At 39.6% G+C, this 15,659-nt stretch overlaps 1 protein-coding gene across 1 annotated transcript in view; it reads right to left on the bottom strand.

Moving 5' to 3' along the window:
• The window catches only part of LOC126968883 (multiple epidermal growth factor-like domains protein 8), a 44,208-nt gene that overhangs the window by 7,541 nt on the left and 21,008 nt on the right, over positions 1-15,659 (bottom strand). The window contains exons 10-17 of the mRNA XM_050814013.1: positions 14,100-14,322; positions 9,821-10,359; positions 6,945-9,666; positions 6,441-6,875; positions 4,767-4,931; positions 3,545-4,158; positions 1,642-1,890; positions 189-466 (exon numbers count right to left, since the gene is read on the bottom strand). Of these exons, the coding sequence (XP_050669970.1) occupies positions 189-466; positions 1,642-1,890; positions 3,545-4,158; positions 4,767-4,931; positions 6,441-6,875; positions 6,945-9,666; positions 9,821-10,359; positions 14,100-14,322 (5,225 nt within the window). The remainder of the gene's footprint in view (positions 1-188; positions 467-1,641; positions 1,891-3,544; positions 4,159-4,766; positions 4,932-6,440; positions 6,876-6,944; positions 9,667-9,820; positions 10,360-14,099; positions 14,323-15,659) is intronic.

Here is a 15,659-nt window from a genome sequence, read left to right as displayed (position 1 = left end):
AGGAGCTTTCTTGCACGTACTACAAAGCTGTGGAATGGACTTCCTTGTGTAGTGTTTCCGGGACGATACGACATGGGTACCTTCAAAAAAAGCGTGTACACGAATGTGGGCGGCGGTGATCACTTAACACCAGGTGACCCGTACGCTCGTTTGTCCTCCTTTTCTATAAAAAAAAATGGTACACTCACGGTCGACAAGGGTCCCTGAAGTCCTCAGACCCTCTAAAGTACCCCTCGATACATCGCTCGCAGCGCGCTCCGTCCGTGTTGTTGGCACAGCGCACGCAGCGGGCCTTGGCCGCGCCTCCCGCGTCCCTGTAGTACTCCTCGATGTCGGCACTGTTCACGTCGCCCTCCGTCGTACAGATGCTGGTGTGGCTGTGGCAGAACACCGAGCAAGGGATGCACTGCCCGTTGTCTGTCGGGTCACCCACGAAGTTCGGCTTGCACTTCTCGCATTGACTGCCCTGTTATCATTATTTTACTATTAGTATTATCAAACAGCTTTTCTTTGAAGAAGCTAACTGATATAAAAATCTGCAGGAACAAGAACACAGCAATTAGAATAAAAGATGAAACGGGCAGGTGAACCAGAAAAAGTACCAAGGGATTGCAATAAAAGTTTGACAAACAGTTTGTGTAATTGGCACAACAAACGATTGGACTGACGAGGCCATTAGTTAAGTGATATGACACAATAAAGGCTCGCTTCTTCTCCGCCCCTCGTAATAGCGTAGAGGTATAAGGTAACGCCCCCGCTCCATCGCGCCGCTGTTACATTTCTAAAGTTTTCCCCTAATACCGACGACCCAGTTAGCGACCCTGTCTACCGAGCCAGAATTCTCAGGTTCGAAGTCCCGTAGTCATTTATATGATGTTAATATATATGTTATAGTTAGTATATTGTATTAAATACATCGTTGTCTTGTACGCACTATACGTACACGTACGCTATCCCTTGTTAGAGGGAAGATTTTTTATGTGTGTCTTATTACGTTATTATTAGTCGTGTGTCTATATTATTATAAAAATCGGTTTGTTCCGTACTAAACACATGAGCTGTTGTTGAAACATTCATTATTTTTTAAAACGACTAGGCGATTAGCAATTAAATGTCTTTGTTGGATGCAATTACTAATTATGACAGTAATCACGACCATCGTGTTCATTAAGCATTCAGTGAATTTAAGCTCTAAAGGTTGATGCATCCAATATACGATAATTTATATTTATACAGTTAATTATTCATTACTTTTTATGAAATATGTATTTAAAACGCTTTTAACTTTGAACACGACTCATATATTGGATGCATTACAGCCATTGTAAAATTCTCTATTTATTGAAAAGAGTGGCCATTGAGTTCTTATGTTATGTTCATCTTAGGAGCTCTACTTTTTCCGAACATATAGTAGATTCAGTTATTTAAAAAAATCGTAATATCGTCCGTGCAACCAGACAACCGGTTATAACACAGATTATCTAAATCTACCACGAGAATTTCATATGTGATTGAAAATAACTGGTAAATGCACGGACCCCGTTCGGGTAAAAGCCTCCCCTAAAGCATGCCCGATTGATACAAGACAATCGCTTGAATTAATAAAATGAATAAAGAATGTATTGATAAGGTTATACCAACCATAGTGTTGTTGTGACACTCGATACACTTGTCGAGCTTGTCGGGTCCCTCGCAGTGCGCGTGTCCGTTACACTGGCACTGGATGGTGCAGTTGGCGCCCACGTAGCCGAAGTCGCAGCGACACTCATCAGGCTGCACGCACGCACCTCGCACGCAGCCCTGCGAGCACACGGCCGCACAGGCGCCGCCCACATGCTTGTAGCCCCGCCCACACACGCACTCGTACCCGGTGGGCAGGTCGTGGCACACCTGCACAACAACAAGTTCAAGTTTTTATTCGTAAATACTATTACACGTCATCACTGACCTGTATAAATACCACTGGACAAGCTGTTTCATATCTTTGACAGCTAATTTTTTGTGCCTATTTGAAGCGGCACTCGTCAGCGAACAGAGAACTAATTTTGACGTATAATACAAGTGGCTGCGACAGAAGCGAACAGCTCTGAAGTATTTTTTCATTTTCAATTAATATCGTTCGTTTTCCGTATTATTTATACTTCAAGAATTAACATAATAAAGTACACATTTTTTTTGTAAATAGTTTCCCACCATGTATCGATGTTTGCTGAGGTTGTCTACAATAGTTTTAGTACCGCAGTCTCTCGCTACATGGCCAACAGCGCCAAATGGCGAATATCAAACAGGCACAAAAGCACTTTGACAGCCGCCAGTCCAGTGGTATATAGTAGAGGTCAGTGCACGTCATACATACACTTAACATAATAATACAATTAACTTATAAATTCATTATATGAGTAGAACGAGCGCTCAATGAGCCACTTTTTAATATTTCAAAGTGTTAAAATTTGACACGCTTGTGATATAGTCCGGGAGCTTATTATAAACCCGAGGGCTCATAGCGTATATTATGCGGAAAGTTTTTTTCAGGCTATGTGGGACTGCATTTAGGCGATTCGCGTGCCCCAGCTGGTACTGGCTCGTGTCTCCTCTTTTTTTATACTGGTGTAAGTGAGCTCGGGCGTATAAACCTACCTGTATTAGGAGGTACAAGTAAGTGTTAGTAGAGGTAAGGAAGTTAGCAGTTCCTAGCGAGGGTGCAATTTATAATACACCCGAGTAGTGGAGACCCTCTTTCTACCGATAAAATAAAAAGCTTATAATTACACAGAAGTGGAACATTAAAACGAAAATCATCAATATTTTAGCAAATGAACCGCTTGCTTTAATTTGACAAATTAAACGCAGAGAGCTATTTAAAGCCTTTTGGACACTCTTGAAAAACGGATTAAGGCTGACAAGGTTTGTATGTAAATAAAAAAGTACATACTAGCGTGCCAGGGCGAAGAATATCTCTAACGGAGACACAGCGAGATAGGAAATTGAATCTATTATTAACTGTAACCTATTTTGATTGACAACTCATTAAAATTTCGCCTTCTTCCTATTAATAAGTTTAATTTCTTCTTAATTTGTGTTAAAGAGGTTAAGTTATGCCTAAGCCTCCTTTACAACGCCTATATCAAAAGAAATTTAGCGGTAAAATTCCTCAGTTATAAGTACATATTGCCACATTCTACCTACAGTGATTATGTTTAATATAAAATATGTATCAGTGATAATATATGACCAGTGGGAGGCTCCTTTGCACAAGAAGCCGGCTAGATTATGGGTACCACGACAGCGCCCATTTCTGCCGTGAAGCAGTAATGTGTGTGTGTTTCGTTCTGAAAGGCGTCGTAGCCAGTGAAATTACTGGGCAAATGAGACTTAACATCTTATGTCTCAAGGTGACGATCGCAATTGTAGTGCCGCTCTGAATTTTTGGGTTTTTCAAGAATCCTGAGCGGCGCTGCATTGTAATGGGTAGGGCGTATCAATTACCATCAGCTGAACGTCCTGCTCGTCTCGTCCCTTATTTTCGTAAAAAAAAATAATCTACCTCCGAATCCTCCTTGCACTGATGGTGATTATTCTCGCATTCATTCTCCGGTGGACAGCGCGTGTAGTGCCACGAGAACGTCTCGTTGGTGCTATTGGCCTGTTGAACGCTCCCGTAGACAGCGGCGCAGGTGGTCCTAGTGCTGTAGTCCAACGGCGAATCGATCGAGCCCTCCGTACAAACACCTTCCCCGTTCGCTCCGTCGATCGCACACCATCCGCAGTGAGAATGATGAAGACATTCCGAACACTGCTCGAATGTCTCGCAAGGCGCTGGACACTTATTTTTGTCCGCCTTTGTGAGTACCAGTCCGCAGACACCTCCGGCGCAGTACAGCGGTTGATAAGCCGGAGATATGCACGTCCCCAGGTAACTGGCCCAGTGGCACTCCGAGAACCCCCCTTCGCCACCGTCGGAGCCGAGGCACGAGTGACAATCCTGATTCGATTCGCATCTGCTCGGACATTCTTCACTGTTCGCATCGACAAACGGGAACCCGGACTTGAACGATTGTACTCTTATTTCCTGTATGTATTTTAAAATCGGCTCATCTGCGTACGCGCAGGTCCAGTTGAACAGGTCTGTCAGATCGTACGCTAGTCTTGTCATTTGTCCTGTAAAGCAGAGAGTATGCTATTAATAATGTTACATTAAAATTTCTGACTTCAGAATCAGCAATGGATGCTAGTATATTTTGTGGAGGCACATTTTGTCGAGAAAAGATTTCATGTAAAGTGATATGAATAGACTCACAAAATGAATTGTCTTTATTTTATGTTTTATTAAACAATTACGTAAGTATAAATGAAGATGTATTTCCAAACTCTTATAGCCGTTTGGTACATATAGAATATGCTCAGGCGTTTTAACCTACACAAATTGCACCTCCCAGAAAGCAAATATTATCCAGAAAATAACAATGTCAAAGTCTTAGATAATGTCGTTAGAGAAAAAAAAATTCATCAATTCAGCTTGGACAGATAGCGCTACGCTGGCCTGTATATTGCCACACCGTAACAGTGCCGTCCTCCCAGATACTGGTGATTATACCAGTATTTGGGAGGACACGACTCCTTCCTTATAGAAAATTATTAAAACCTTCATCCCATGATCAGTTGATTAGTTTCATGGAAAAGCAGTTGATCTCGGGTGTTGCCATATTACTGATGGACATAATTTACTTAATTACGTATTTCAGGTTAACAAATATGGGGAAAAATACCTTCTCGCTTAATAAGCCTCGTCCACGAGCACTTGTTGAACTCGCACTGCTCACAGTCGGGCGCCACGCACCTCATCTCGGGACACTGGTCCACAATACTTATATACGTGGTGCCAGCGTTACATTTCATGCTCTTACAAGATTCGGCCGTTGGGACACATTCACCTGAAAAAATAGACAAGCTTTTATGCAACTGCAAGCAACTCTGTGATGACACAGACAGTGCTATCACGAATTGAAGGCGCAGTATTGCGCATCTGTACCTCTTACTTGTCAAGGCGCGATTCTTGTCAGGAACACATATTTGACGGAAAATTACGAAGGATGTTGCTTAATATTTACACTCCACATCCAACACCAGAGATATAGAGCGAACGAGCATGTAGCACTACAAGTTACATATACAGACAAGCCCTTTGTTTATATAATAGAGCAAGGGATTGGTGGTTACGATTGGATTATCCCATTAGCAAGTGTATTGTCAATCAACTATGTCGTGTCTAAGGTATTTATGTTTATTTCATAAATCCTAACAGAGCACTAAACCACCACCCATAAATGTCAAGGCCTTAGAAAGCGCATAGTATAGTTTGTGAATTTTATAATAAATAGAATAATCAGTCCTCTAATTGCAATAAAAAAACATTATCGGCAGCGAAATACTATTAATGTAAATGGTAAGGTTTATAAGTTACCATCAAATGAGACCTACGCTCGTTCGATATTGACGAACACAAAAAAATATAGTGAGTACACAGGTTAATCGATAAAATATTTGATAATCACTATTTTAAGACATCAAATACGACTGTTTCCTTGAGCTCTCGTTTGCTGCACTGTTACATCTGGCCCAAACTTTTGCTATACGGATGTGAGGCGTGGACTATTAAAGGGGACCTCAGGAAACGTTTAGAAGTTTTTGAAATGTGGGCATATAGACGTATGTTGGCCTCACACGGTCGCGAATGTGGAGGGAAAAACGCGAACTCATGCAAACCATCAAGATGAAGAAAGTCACATATTTAAATATATAATGGGAAGACTACAATAATTATTGTCTACTCTAAATGTCACGAGGGGCTGCTGAAAACCAGTGGTGTGTTGGTGTCTCAAGCACTCAACACAACTAAGTACTGAGTCAGCTCCTTTTAGCAATAAATGACGCGAAGCACAGTTTCATATGAGTATTGTTATTTTAAATATTATATTGCTATTTTTTATCTCCCTTTAATTAAGTATGTAATGTAATATGTAATTTAAAGATAAGATTAGTGTGTGAAGTTAAATTATTGCTTATAAAGATTTTTCTATTTCTATGCACGAAAGGTGCAAACTCAAACAACCCATCATGATGTGCAAAGTTGCCATAAGAAGAGGCGTAGGTTGCAGAGAAAAGTTTTGGCTGCGCAAAATCCGAGAGTGGACAGGAATCGCATGTGCGGCAGAACTATTTGCCTTGCGAAGAACAAAATCTTAAAATTACAAAGCTGACAACTGAAAACAACTTGATACTAACACATTTTCCAACAAAAAATCAGATGACATAATTATTGTATTATCGAGTGGAATGTCTATCACAATAAGCTGTTTATGGTATACCATGAGGTTCCATGGTAATGGTGTAAGGTACCATGTTACAAGCGGAATATAAAAATATAAAAGTAATTGACTCACCGACGCCGGCAGCGCAAGTTTCACACCACCTACACGAAGGTTTATCTTCAGGGTAGAGAGGCCACGCAGCTAAGCAAGTAGTACATGTTGTGAAATTTTCACAAGGTCTTCGAGCCACCAGCTCCGCATTGCAGGCCGCTCCGGCATTGGTCGAGATCCTATCGCTACCTTCGCACCCGGGCTTATCAACTGAATAACATTTAGTATATTTTCCAGTGCTGCAAAAACTGCAGCCCATATGGCTACGACATTCTATTTTACTCGAGCTCCATAATGAACACAAATCTTCTGGCAGGGTTATTCTTGTTACTTGGCAGTTAGCACTGCCTGTCCAACCACCGACTATGTATATATTCCAATCGTTTTCGGATTCTAAGTCAATCGCCATAGCATGTGCTATCGTTCTTGGTGGCGGGTGGTCTAACACCGAAGGTCCTGTAACATTAACAGCTGCATTAAGTTTCTCTAAAAAAAATACTGAAACGAATTCTCCAGGGAACATACCTTTGGATAGTTTAATCCATTGATTGCAGCCATAAAGATAAGCAATGAGAGAATTTGATCTTTTCTCTGGAATTGTTCTACCCCCAAATACGATCATGTAATCGTTAGTCGTTACAGCTGAATGTAAAAACGTTGGCCGGGGCAAACTTTCAAAAACATTCAAACCCGGTATTGATGGCAACTCGCTCCACTTCTTTGTCGGATAGTGAAACGAGAATAGTTTATCAGATATTATTGTACCGTTGTATGTGTACAGAATCCCTCCATAAACATATAGGCTTTGCGAAGATGCATGATACACTGTACTGTGACTGATGATTCCAGGTGGTTGGGCGCCACTGCTGCTAAGTTTTACCCACTTATCGTTATCCAGATCAAATTCCCACATATCGGTCATAAACCCTTCTTCTAACGAAAACCCACCAATTAATACCAAGCTCTCGTAGTCCTGATATTTCTGTAAGGTCAACGTATGACCTGCCAGTGGTGGGGGTTGTTCTTCTTTATTCCTTATATTGCTCCACCTCTGGTCTTTTAGACTAAATTGCCAGAAGTCCTGCAAAGTTCTATTGTGGCCGGTTTTTTCTTGTAAGCCTAGCCCGCCATAGATGTATATGTTTTGTCTGGAATGGTATATTTCTGCTGCATGGAAGTAGCGACCTTGAGGCATTTTCGCATCAGCAGTAGCCTCGACTGTTACTGGCATCCAAGTATTGTTTTTGGTATCATAAAACCTTATATCATTCAATGGCCCGTGTGACAGTGAGTATCCACCAAACATCCAAAGGCCGCGTCTATCAGCCACTAGACTGTGCCCAAATCTTGGCAGAGTTTTTCTCAAATGGTCGAGACTGTCGGTGAGGAAATCGGAATCGAATAATTCGGTGAACACAAGTAGTGATTTATCAAGCTTCAGAGAACAATCATCACCTCCGTAGCCTTCGTTGCAAAGACATCTTCCATAATTCATATCACAGACGCCCCCATTCAGGTGTCTACTACAATTGTTGCGGCAGATTTCTATATTACAATTCAAACCTCCAAAGCCCTCCCGACAGACGCAATGTCGTTTGTTACAAACTCTTGGCCACGCGCAATGGCCATCACAAGCCAACACATTGAAAACCCCTTCAAATCCCTGGTCTGGCTGACTTTGCTTATAGTGCACGGTTAAATTTCCACTTCGAGCTTCAACAATACCTGAAGATGCACCATTGCAGAACACACCAAGCAACTGACTCTGCTGATTATTACTTAAGTCAGGCACTCCCCCTAAACCATCATAAACATATACGGCATTTTGATCACATGGCACATTTAAAGTGGAAGAATTTACGGTAAATTGGATCGTGGCATCCTTAATATCATCTGCAGAAATGATCCATAAACATTCCTTTGTAGGACCCAAAGTTTTAATATCGGGATCTGTCTTATGTGATCCGATACCTTGGGTTTCGATAGCCTTCAACATTCCTCTTGGCTCGCACTGGTAGTAGCATCTACCGCCATGCCTTGGGTCACCATAAAATTTAGCTTTACAACGTTCACAGTTTTGCCCTTCGGTATTGTCCTTACAAATACATTCACCAGTAGTTACGTCGCAGACACCTCGCGTCTCGTCACCGTGGTCGTTACAATCGCAGCGGCGACAACCTTGACCAGTCGTAGCGTTGCCATGACTCCCAGGTTTACAAGACTCGCAGAATTCACCTTCTGTCCAATCTTGGCACTCATCACAACGTCCGACACCGGTCTTGCAGGTTGAATGATTATGGCATCCGCAGTTAATGGAACAATCTGCCCCCGTCCACCCTAAGTCACAATGACACTTGTATTGCGGGGCTCCCAAGCAGTACCCGTGAATACAATTATTGTAACAAGTTCGTATACAACTCTTGCGTCCATCTCCAATATAGCCTTGTTTGCATTTGCAGGTGTAGGAACCATGGGTATTATTACAAACGGCATTTTCGTGGCAGTCGTGAAGACCTAAGCCACATTCGTCGACATCGGGACACTGAGCATATGCCCAGCCCGCATCTGATGTAGTGACGTTCAATAATGATGCACAGTCCATATGCGAACGGGTGAAGTCACCTTCCGTACATACGCCATTGATGGGATTTTCGAAGGAATGGCACCATCCACACCCCATACTTCTTAGGCACGTAGCACATTGGACATGAGCTTGGCAAGATTTGCACTGTCCAGACTTCTTACTTCCGTCATCAGTGGGCGAGGATGCGCGATCGAGCCATTCACGGCACAGGCCGAATTGGTATTCGCTTGTGTATACACTAAAGCTGAAACATTGTCGGGTAGCTTCACACCAGACGCAGCGGCCTTTTTCATCGAGACAATGTTCACAGTCGAGCCTCATGCGACACGGAGCTGGACATTCGGAGGAATCCACTATGGCGCCACTGGCTCGACCTCGTCTAGAACACCTCGCTTCGTCCGCCCACCATTCACAATAGTTCCCAGCCACGCAGCGTTCGCAAGTGATGTAGTTGGAACAGTTGGGACAGGCTGCCGGCTGCAGTGTCAGGTATCTCCACTCGCCATCAGCTGTACAAGTGACTTCCTCGTCGACGCTTCTAGATTCACAGCGACTAGTGAGCTCACACCAGCCACATGCCGCGTCGGAGAGACATAACATACAGTTGTCATAGTTTGCACACTTTCCTTCTGTATAAGGTTCGAGGAACTCAAACGTAAAAACCTGAAGAGAAAAAAATAATAATATTATTACTTAACCATCACACACCATTTCGAGTTTTAATTTAATTATTCTCACATAAACATTAATTCTCAAAAATTGACTGACGTAATAAAAAAGTTGCCTATCATTATTTAATGCGTCAAAATACACTTACCTTGGCACTTTCTTGCAATTTGTAATGTAGTAATTCCATTTTAGCGTGATAGTGAGACGGATACAGGCCGGTGTGAAGCGAATCGTTCGCGTGCATATCAACGAATAGCTTTCCAGGATTCAATAGTGGCCAATCAACTGGCGAGCACGATGTAGGGTAGCCAGTCACATTAGCGACCGGTTCTGTTTTGTCACCAAGGTTTAACGTTATATTGGCTTGTCCCGCGCAGATTTGTAGGCTTTCAGATGTTCCAAGCCAGTTTATGGGTATGTGCAACCAGCCTTTGAGCCTCGTCTCACTGGCGCCAGTGATAATGCTGTTACTGCCTCCCCCCGCGCCCCAGTCGACTGTAGTTGCGTTCACAATGGAAACGGCGTCCGGGTGGTTCCAGTCGGCAGGTTGTTGGTATCTGAGAAACGTAAGGCCCGGTCTCATGTCTAGGATACGACATTCTTCAGGTGTTGTCACTTCAGTGCCAGTTGTTCCCCACCACCCTGGGTTTTCTGATGGTGTTTCCTCGCCGCAAACACCATAATTATCTGTAAGCAATATCAAATGTTCAAAAATTATGGGAAAATCTTTCTTTAGCATCTGTTAACATTAACATGTACAAAATAAAACCGGTTCTTTCGTGAACGAGTGCTGTTTTCGGTGCCTGCCTGGTCACCCCCACATGTTATTGTGAATAATAATAAATCTTAGTTTCAGATTTCAAATTCAAAATAAATTTATTGTTAATCGACTTCAAAAAGGAGGAGGTTATCAATTCGATCGGTATTTTTTTTTATGTATGTACACCAATTACTCTGAGATTTATGATCCGATTTACGTAATTCTTCTTTTGTTCGATGCGAAATAGATGCCACTTGGTCCCATAAATTTTACATAGTTTGCCCAGTAGTTTTCACTTTATGAACATTTATATGAAAATTTTTGTCTACCTGGATGACATAATTTGTTTCTGTGTACGGCGTTTTTTTTAGTCTGCATTCAGGTTGATTATATATTATAATTAACTGACACTAAATCGTTAAAAATAAAAATAAAACTACGTTTAAAAAAACCGACTTCAAAAACTGAAAAGTATCAAATAACTAAAAATTTTAATTAATACACCTCTTATGCAAACCTTTACCTTTAATATTAATAAAATATTGTTATTTGTATACTACATATTGATAGCTTTGAAGTCGGTGCCAAGCCAAATGTAATAAAGATAGATACCTACACTCGCCACGCGTGACTTTGAGCGGGATAGCTTCGTCTAGAACCAAGCGGACAGGCACGCGTGGCCAGACAACCTAAATAATTACAGTAAGTAAGCTGTTTATAATATTAAGTGTTATTTTGTTTAGGGCTTGGCACTGACTTAAAACCTATCAATATGTAGCACATATTAATAATAGTATTTTATTAATATTAAAGGTAAAGGTTTGCATAAGAAGTGTATTAAATTAAATTTTTCGTTAATTGATACTTTTCAGTTTTTGAAGTCCGTTTTTTTAAACGTAGGATTATTTTTTTCAACATCACATTAACAGTATATTGCAGATTATACTACCAATAAAGCAGTAAAAGTATGGGATAGGCTTCTTAAACGGACAGTAAACAGTAGCACAAAAACGTTCGTTTAAAAACTGTCACTCCTAACCATTTTCTGTCTTTGTATAGATTTGATTTCAAATCTACACTGGCCTTCAAAAGTAAGTATCACACTTTTAAAATTGGGATAACGTTTTAAGTTCACAAGATATACTTTCGAAATAAAAAGGACTCCAAAGAGAATTTAATTTTGTACATAAAAACTTTATAGTCGGTAACCTTCTTTTAAGAATTGGCTGAAAAACAAAACCATTCCTTTTTCAAAGTGGACGTTTCCGAATTACAATATTACCATTCACATTTTTCTTTCTGTTTTAAATTTTTTTCAAGATCGATGGGTCTAATTTTAAAAATTTATGCTAAAAAGCACATAACATTTATTTATCATGCCTCTTTCAGTTGAAGAATGTGCTAGGATCATGGCTTTTCTGGAACTAGGCATCAGTATGCGTCGCACTGCAAGAATGGTGGGTGTGACGGTACGAACGGTTCAGAAGGTAAAGCGAAGGTACGAAGAGACTGGACACCATCTGAGGAGACCTTGTAATGGCAGACCCAGGTGTACCAGTGCCCGAGAAGATCGTTATATTATTTACACTGTGTTAAGAAATCGCCACCAAAATGCAGTTGAAGTCCAGCAACAGCTACTTCAGACCCGGAGGGACTATATTAGTGACATTACAGTGAGAAGAAGACTTGCTGAAGCAAATTTGAAGCATCGAGTAGCGAGACTACGATACGCCCGTAAACACATGCAGTGGGATGAAGAAGAATGGTCAAGAATTTTGTTTGCAGATGAGTCTCGATTATCCCTTTACACTTCTGATGCAAGGCGAAGTGTTTACAGGCGACCTGGTGAGCGATACCTTCAAAAGCCTGCATCTCAGAAAGAGTCCAATACGGTGGAGGCAGTGAACATGTATGGGCTGGCATATCTTCAGAAGGTCGCACAGAGCTAGTAGCCATAGAAATTGGCACCCGCACTGGGCAAAGATATGCTCAAGAGATTCTCAATGAGTATGCAGGGCCGTATTTAACAAATATGGGTGATGGTTCGATGCTGATGCATGATAATGCCCGGCCACACACGGCTCATATCGTACAAGAGTATATTCAGGAGGTCGGTATCAGCGTGATGGCTTGGCCATCGAGAATTCCTGATCTCAACCCGATTGAACACGCCTGGGGTGAGCTTGGGAGGCTAGTCAGAAATCGCAGACCACCACCTACTACCCTCAGGGCACTAAAGCAGGCCCTGGTAGAAGAATGGGAGAATATTCCCCAACATCGGCTCCGAAACCTAGTGTTCAGTATGCCAAACCGGCTCGAAGCTGTAATCAGAGCTCGAGGAGGCAATACCAGTTATTAAAAATTAAATAACATGTAATACATTTTAGTTGATTTTTTTTTTACACTAAACTAAAAATGTCTATGTTCATTGTTTTATCTTTTTTAAGTTTAAAATGTTACTAATGTGTAATTTTAGTTTCTAAGAATTAAATAAAGCTTATAAAATTTGCAACAAAATGTTTTTAATCTTAAATCTCTACCTTCTATAGTTAAGAAAAAAAATTAATTTGAAAAGTGTGATACTTACTTTTGCAGGCCAGTGTAGTTCAGTGTTTTTTGCAATAATATTTCATATAAAGTCTTGTCGTACAGTTAGCAAAATGAGTTAGACTTTGTTTGAATTTATGCCGTTATGTTGGTAGTATATGGAGAACGAAAGGTATATATTCGATTCTTTTGAAAAAGTGGGGGCATTCTGAGCGAGCTTCTGGTCGGAGACAGACGTTGAATATTAAGCTATGCAATTGTTAGTAATTGTGGAAGAATAAACAAGAAACAATAATATACTTGTTTTCACGAAGCAAGCAACTTTATTACACACCAGTAACTTGATTGTGAGAATTCGTCACAACTTGAACAAAGATTATTTAGAATAGAATAGAATAGAAACACACTTTATTAGCAATAAAGTGTGTTTAATAAAAAGTGTGTTTAAATAAAAAATAATATAAATATATTGGTGAACATTAAATAATGATAAAAATACAGAATTGTGTTAATTTATAAGATATATTGCACTTCAAGGATAATTATTATATAATGATTCTAAAATAGTTTTTTTATATTTCAATCTAAAATTTTGGACATTTTTTAATAGTCTTAATGGTGGCGGTAAATTATTCCAGCAGTTAGTAGCACTGTATCGAAAACTACCCCTGAACGCTGTTGAATGATGCCGGGGCACCGCTAATATCTGCGAGGCAGATCTGGTCTTTATATTATTAGCACTGCGTTGCTCTAGCCATTCAAGTTTATTATACAAGTAAAGGTGTACTTTAGTGTGTATGATACCGAAAAGCAACGTTGCTAAATGCAGACACCTCCGACCTTCCATGTTAAGTATATTGGCGTGTTTTAAGTATGGAGTTATGTGTTGCCTGGGCAGAATATTCCAGCAGAATCGGGCGCATGCATTTTGTAATCGTTGGATGGAACATTTTGTTTTGTACAGTAACCTTGGACCATACACCACGTCACAGTAATTAAGCTTTGATAGTACAAGTGCGTCACATAGTGTGACTCGAAGTTCTGTACTTAGATATTTTTGAATTTTGTAGATAACTTTCAGTCTATAAAAACAATTGGAAATAAGTAGTTATTTAAATACCGTCTTTGTGATGACATCTTGCATTCTGAACGCACCAGCTGCACTGATGTAGACCCAGCTTAGTGCTGACGGAGACAAGCGGGGTCCGGGAACTGTTCCTGTCGAGAGCCGGGCCGTGAATGAGGCACGACTGACAGTCCCCGAGAGCCGGACAGATCCCGCCGCAACGGATGGACTGCAGGTTTGTGGTGCAGTTCGACCCTATCGTCCTACCGTAGCAGATCTAAAAAGTATAATTTGAATCATTTAAATATGCATATAAATTAAATTTAACATCCACTAAATAATAGTATTTCCTCCGATTAATGTGTATAGATACCACATTTAAATAAAATACTTTTTAACGGTTTAAATAATGTTATTTTTGAGATTATATACCTACGTTTTGTTGATTGGAGAATAAAGTGTGGGAATTGTACATAATTCCAGGAAAACGTTCCAAACAACAATCATGTCGAAATTGTGTTAAGAACACAAATCTGCCCTACCTTAAAATAATTAAAAACACTTTGAAGTAGAACATACAAGAAAATTTGCAATGTGAATCGATGAAAGAAAACTTGAAGCTCGCGGATGCATGGAATGTGCGAGCCAAAGCATCCAAAAAGGAGTGAAATTAAAAAAAAAAAAACACAAATCTGGTCACATATTAACGGACTGACAAAAAATGGCAGTCCTACTGGCACCTTTTTATATGACATCATGACTTAGTAGCCCAACCCACATGTATGGAATACACTAATTAAACTTTAAACACGAATTCCTTAAATATAATAAATAAATAAATCCTTTATTTCGCTAGAAAACATGTAACAATGGGTGTAAATAGTTTTAATGTATCAATGTTATCGGCCATTTCTGGCATGCAAAATTATTATTAACATAATTCTAGTTATTATTATAATTGATTTAACATTAATAAACTCTATATTTTAAGCACTTAGGTTAATTTAAAATATAATTATTATTTTTAAATGTCATTATTTAAAGACTAGAATTAATATATATTTTAAAGTAAATTTAATTTAACCTAATGTGTCAACATTTCATTTATGGAATAAAAACATTTATCTATAAGCCATGTAAAAAGATCCTTAAAAAATGATGTTTGTGGTTCGGAACGTTTTTGAGGAATTACGTCCAATTATACTAAATAAATAACGTTGAATTAAAGTTACTTACACGAGTTTAAGTTTTGAAAAAGTATATAATTTAATTAGTAGTAAGTTGAATAAAATTAATTTAGTAGCATATAAAAAAATGTATTCGATAAAATACTATTATGAGATAAATGTAGCATTAGCTAGTCTCAAAATATTATTTATAGCGAAATCGCTACAAGTATTAGCTACTTGCTTATGAAATATGGAAGAATCGGCGCCTATAACTTTCAAAACATAATTTTTTTTTCATACAAGTCTAGATAATAATAAGATAAATAAACATTACTTTTATTTTGAACGTAAAACGTCAATCAGTGCAGTAATAGCTATATTAATAATAATAATATTGACACACTTTTACACAAATTATCTTGCCCCAAATTAGGCATATATAGCC

Source organism: Leptidea sinapis, chromosome 17 (assembly GCF_905404315.1).
Source record: "Leptidea sinapis chromosome 17, ilLepSina1.1, whole genome shotgun sequence".
NCBI lineage: Eukaryota > Metazoa > Arthropoda > Insecta > Lepidoptera > Pieridae > Leptidea > Leptidea sinapis.
Note: the sequence above shows the minus strand (reverse complement) of the source record. Positions and strands in the feature narration are given on the sequence as shown.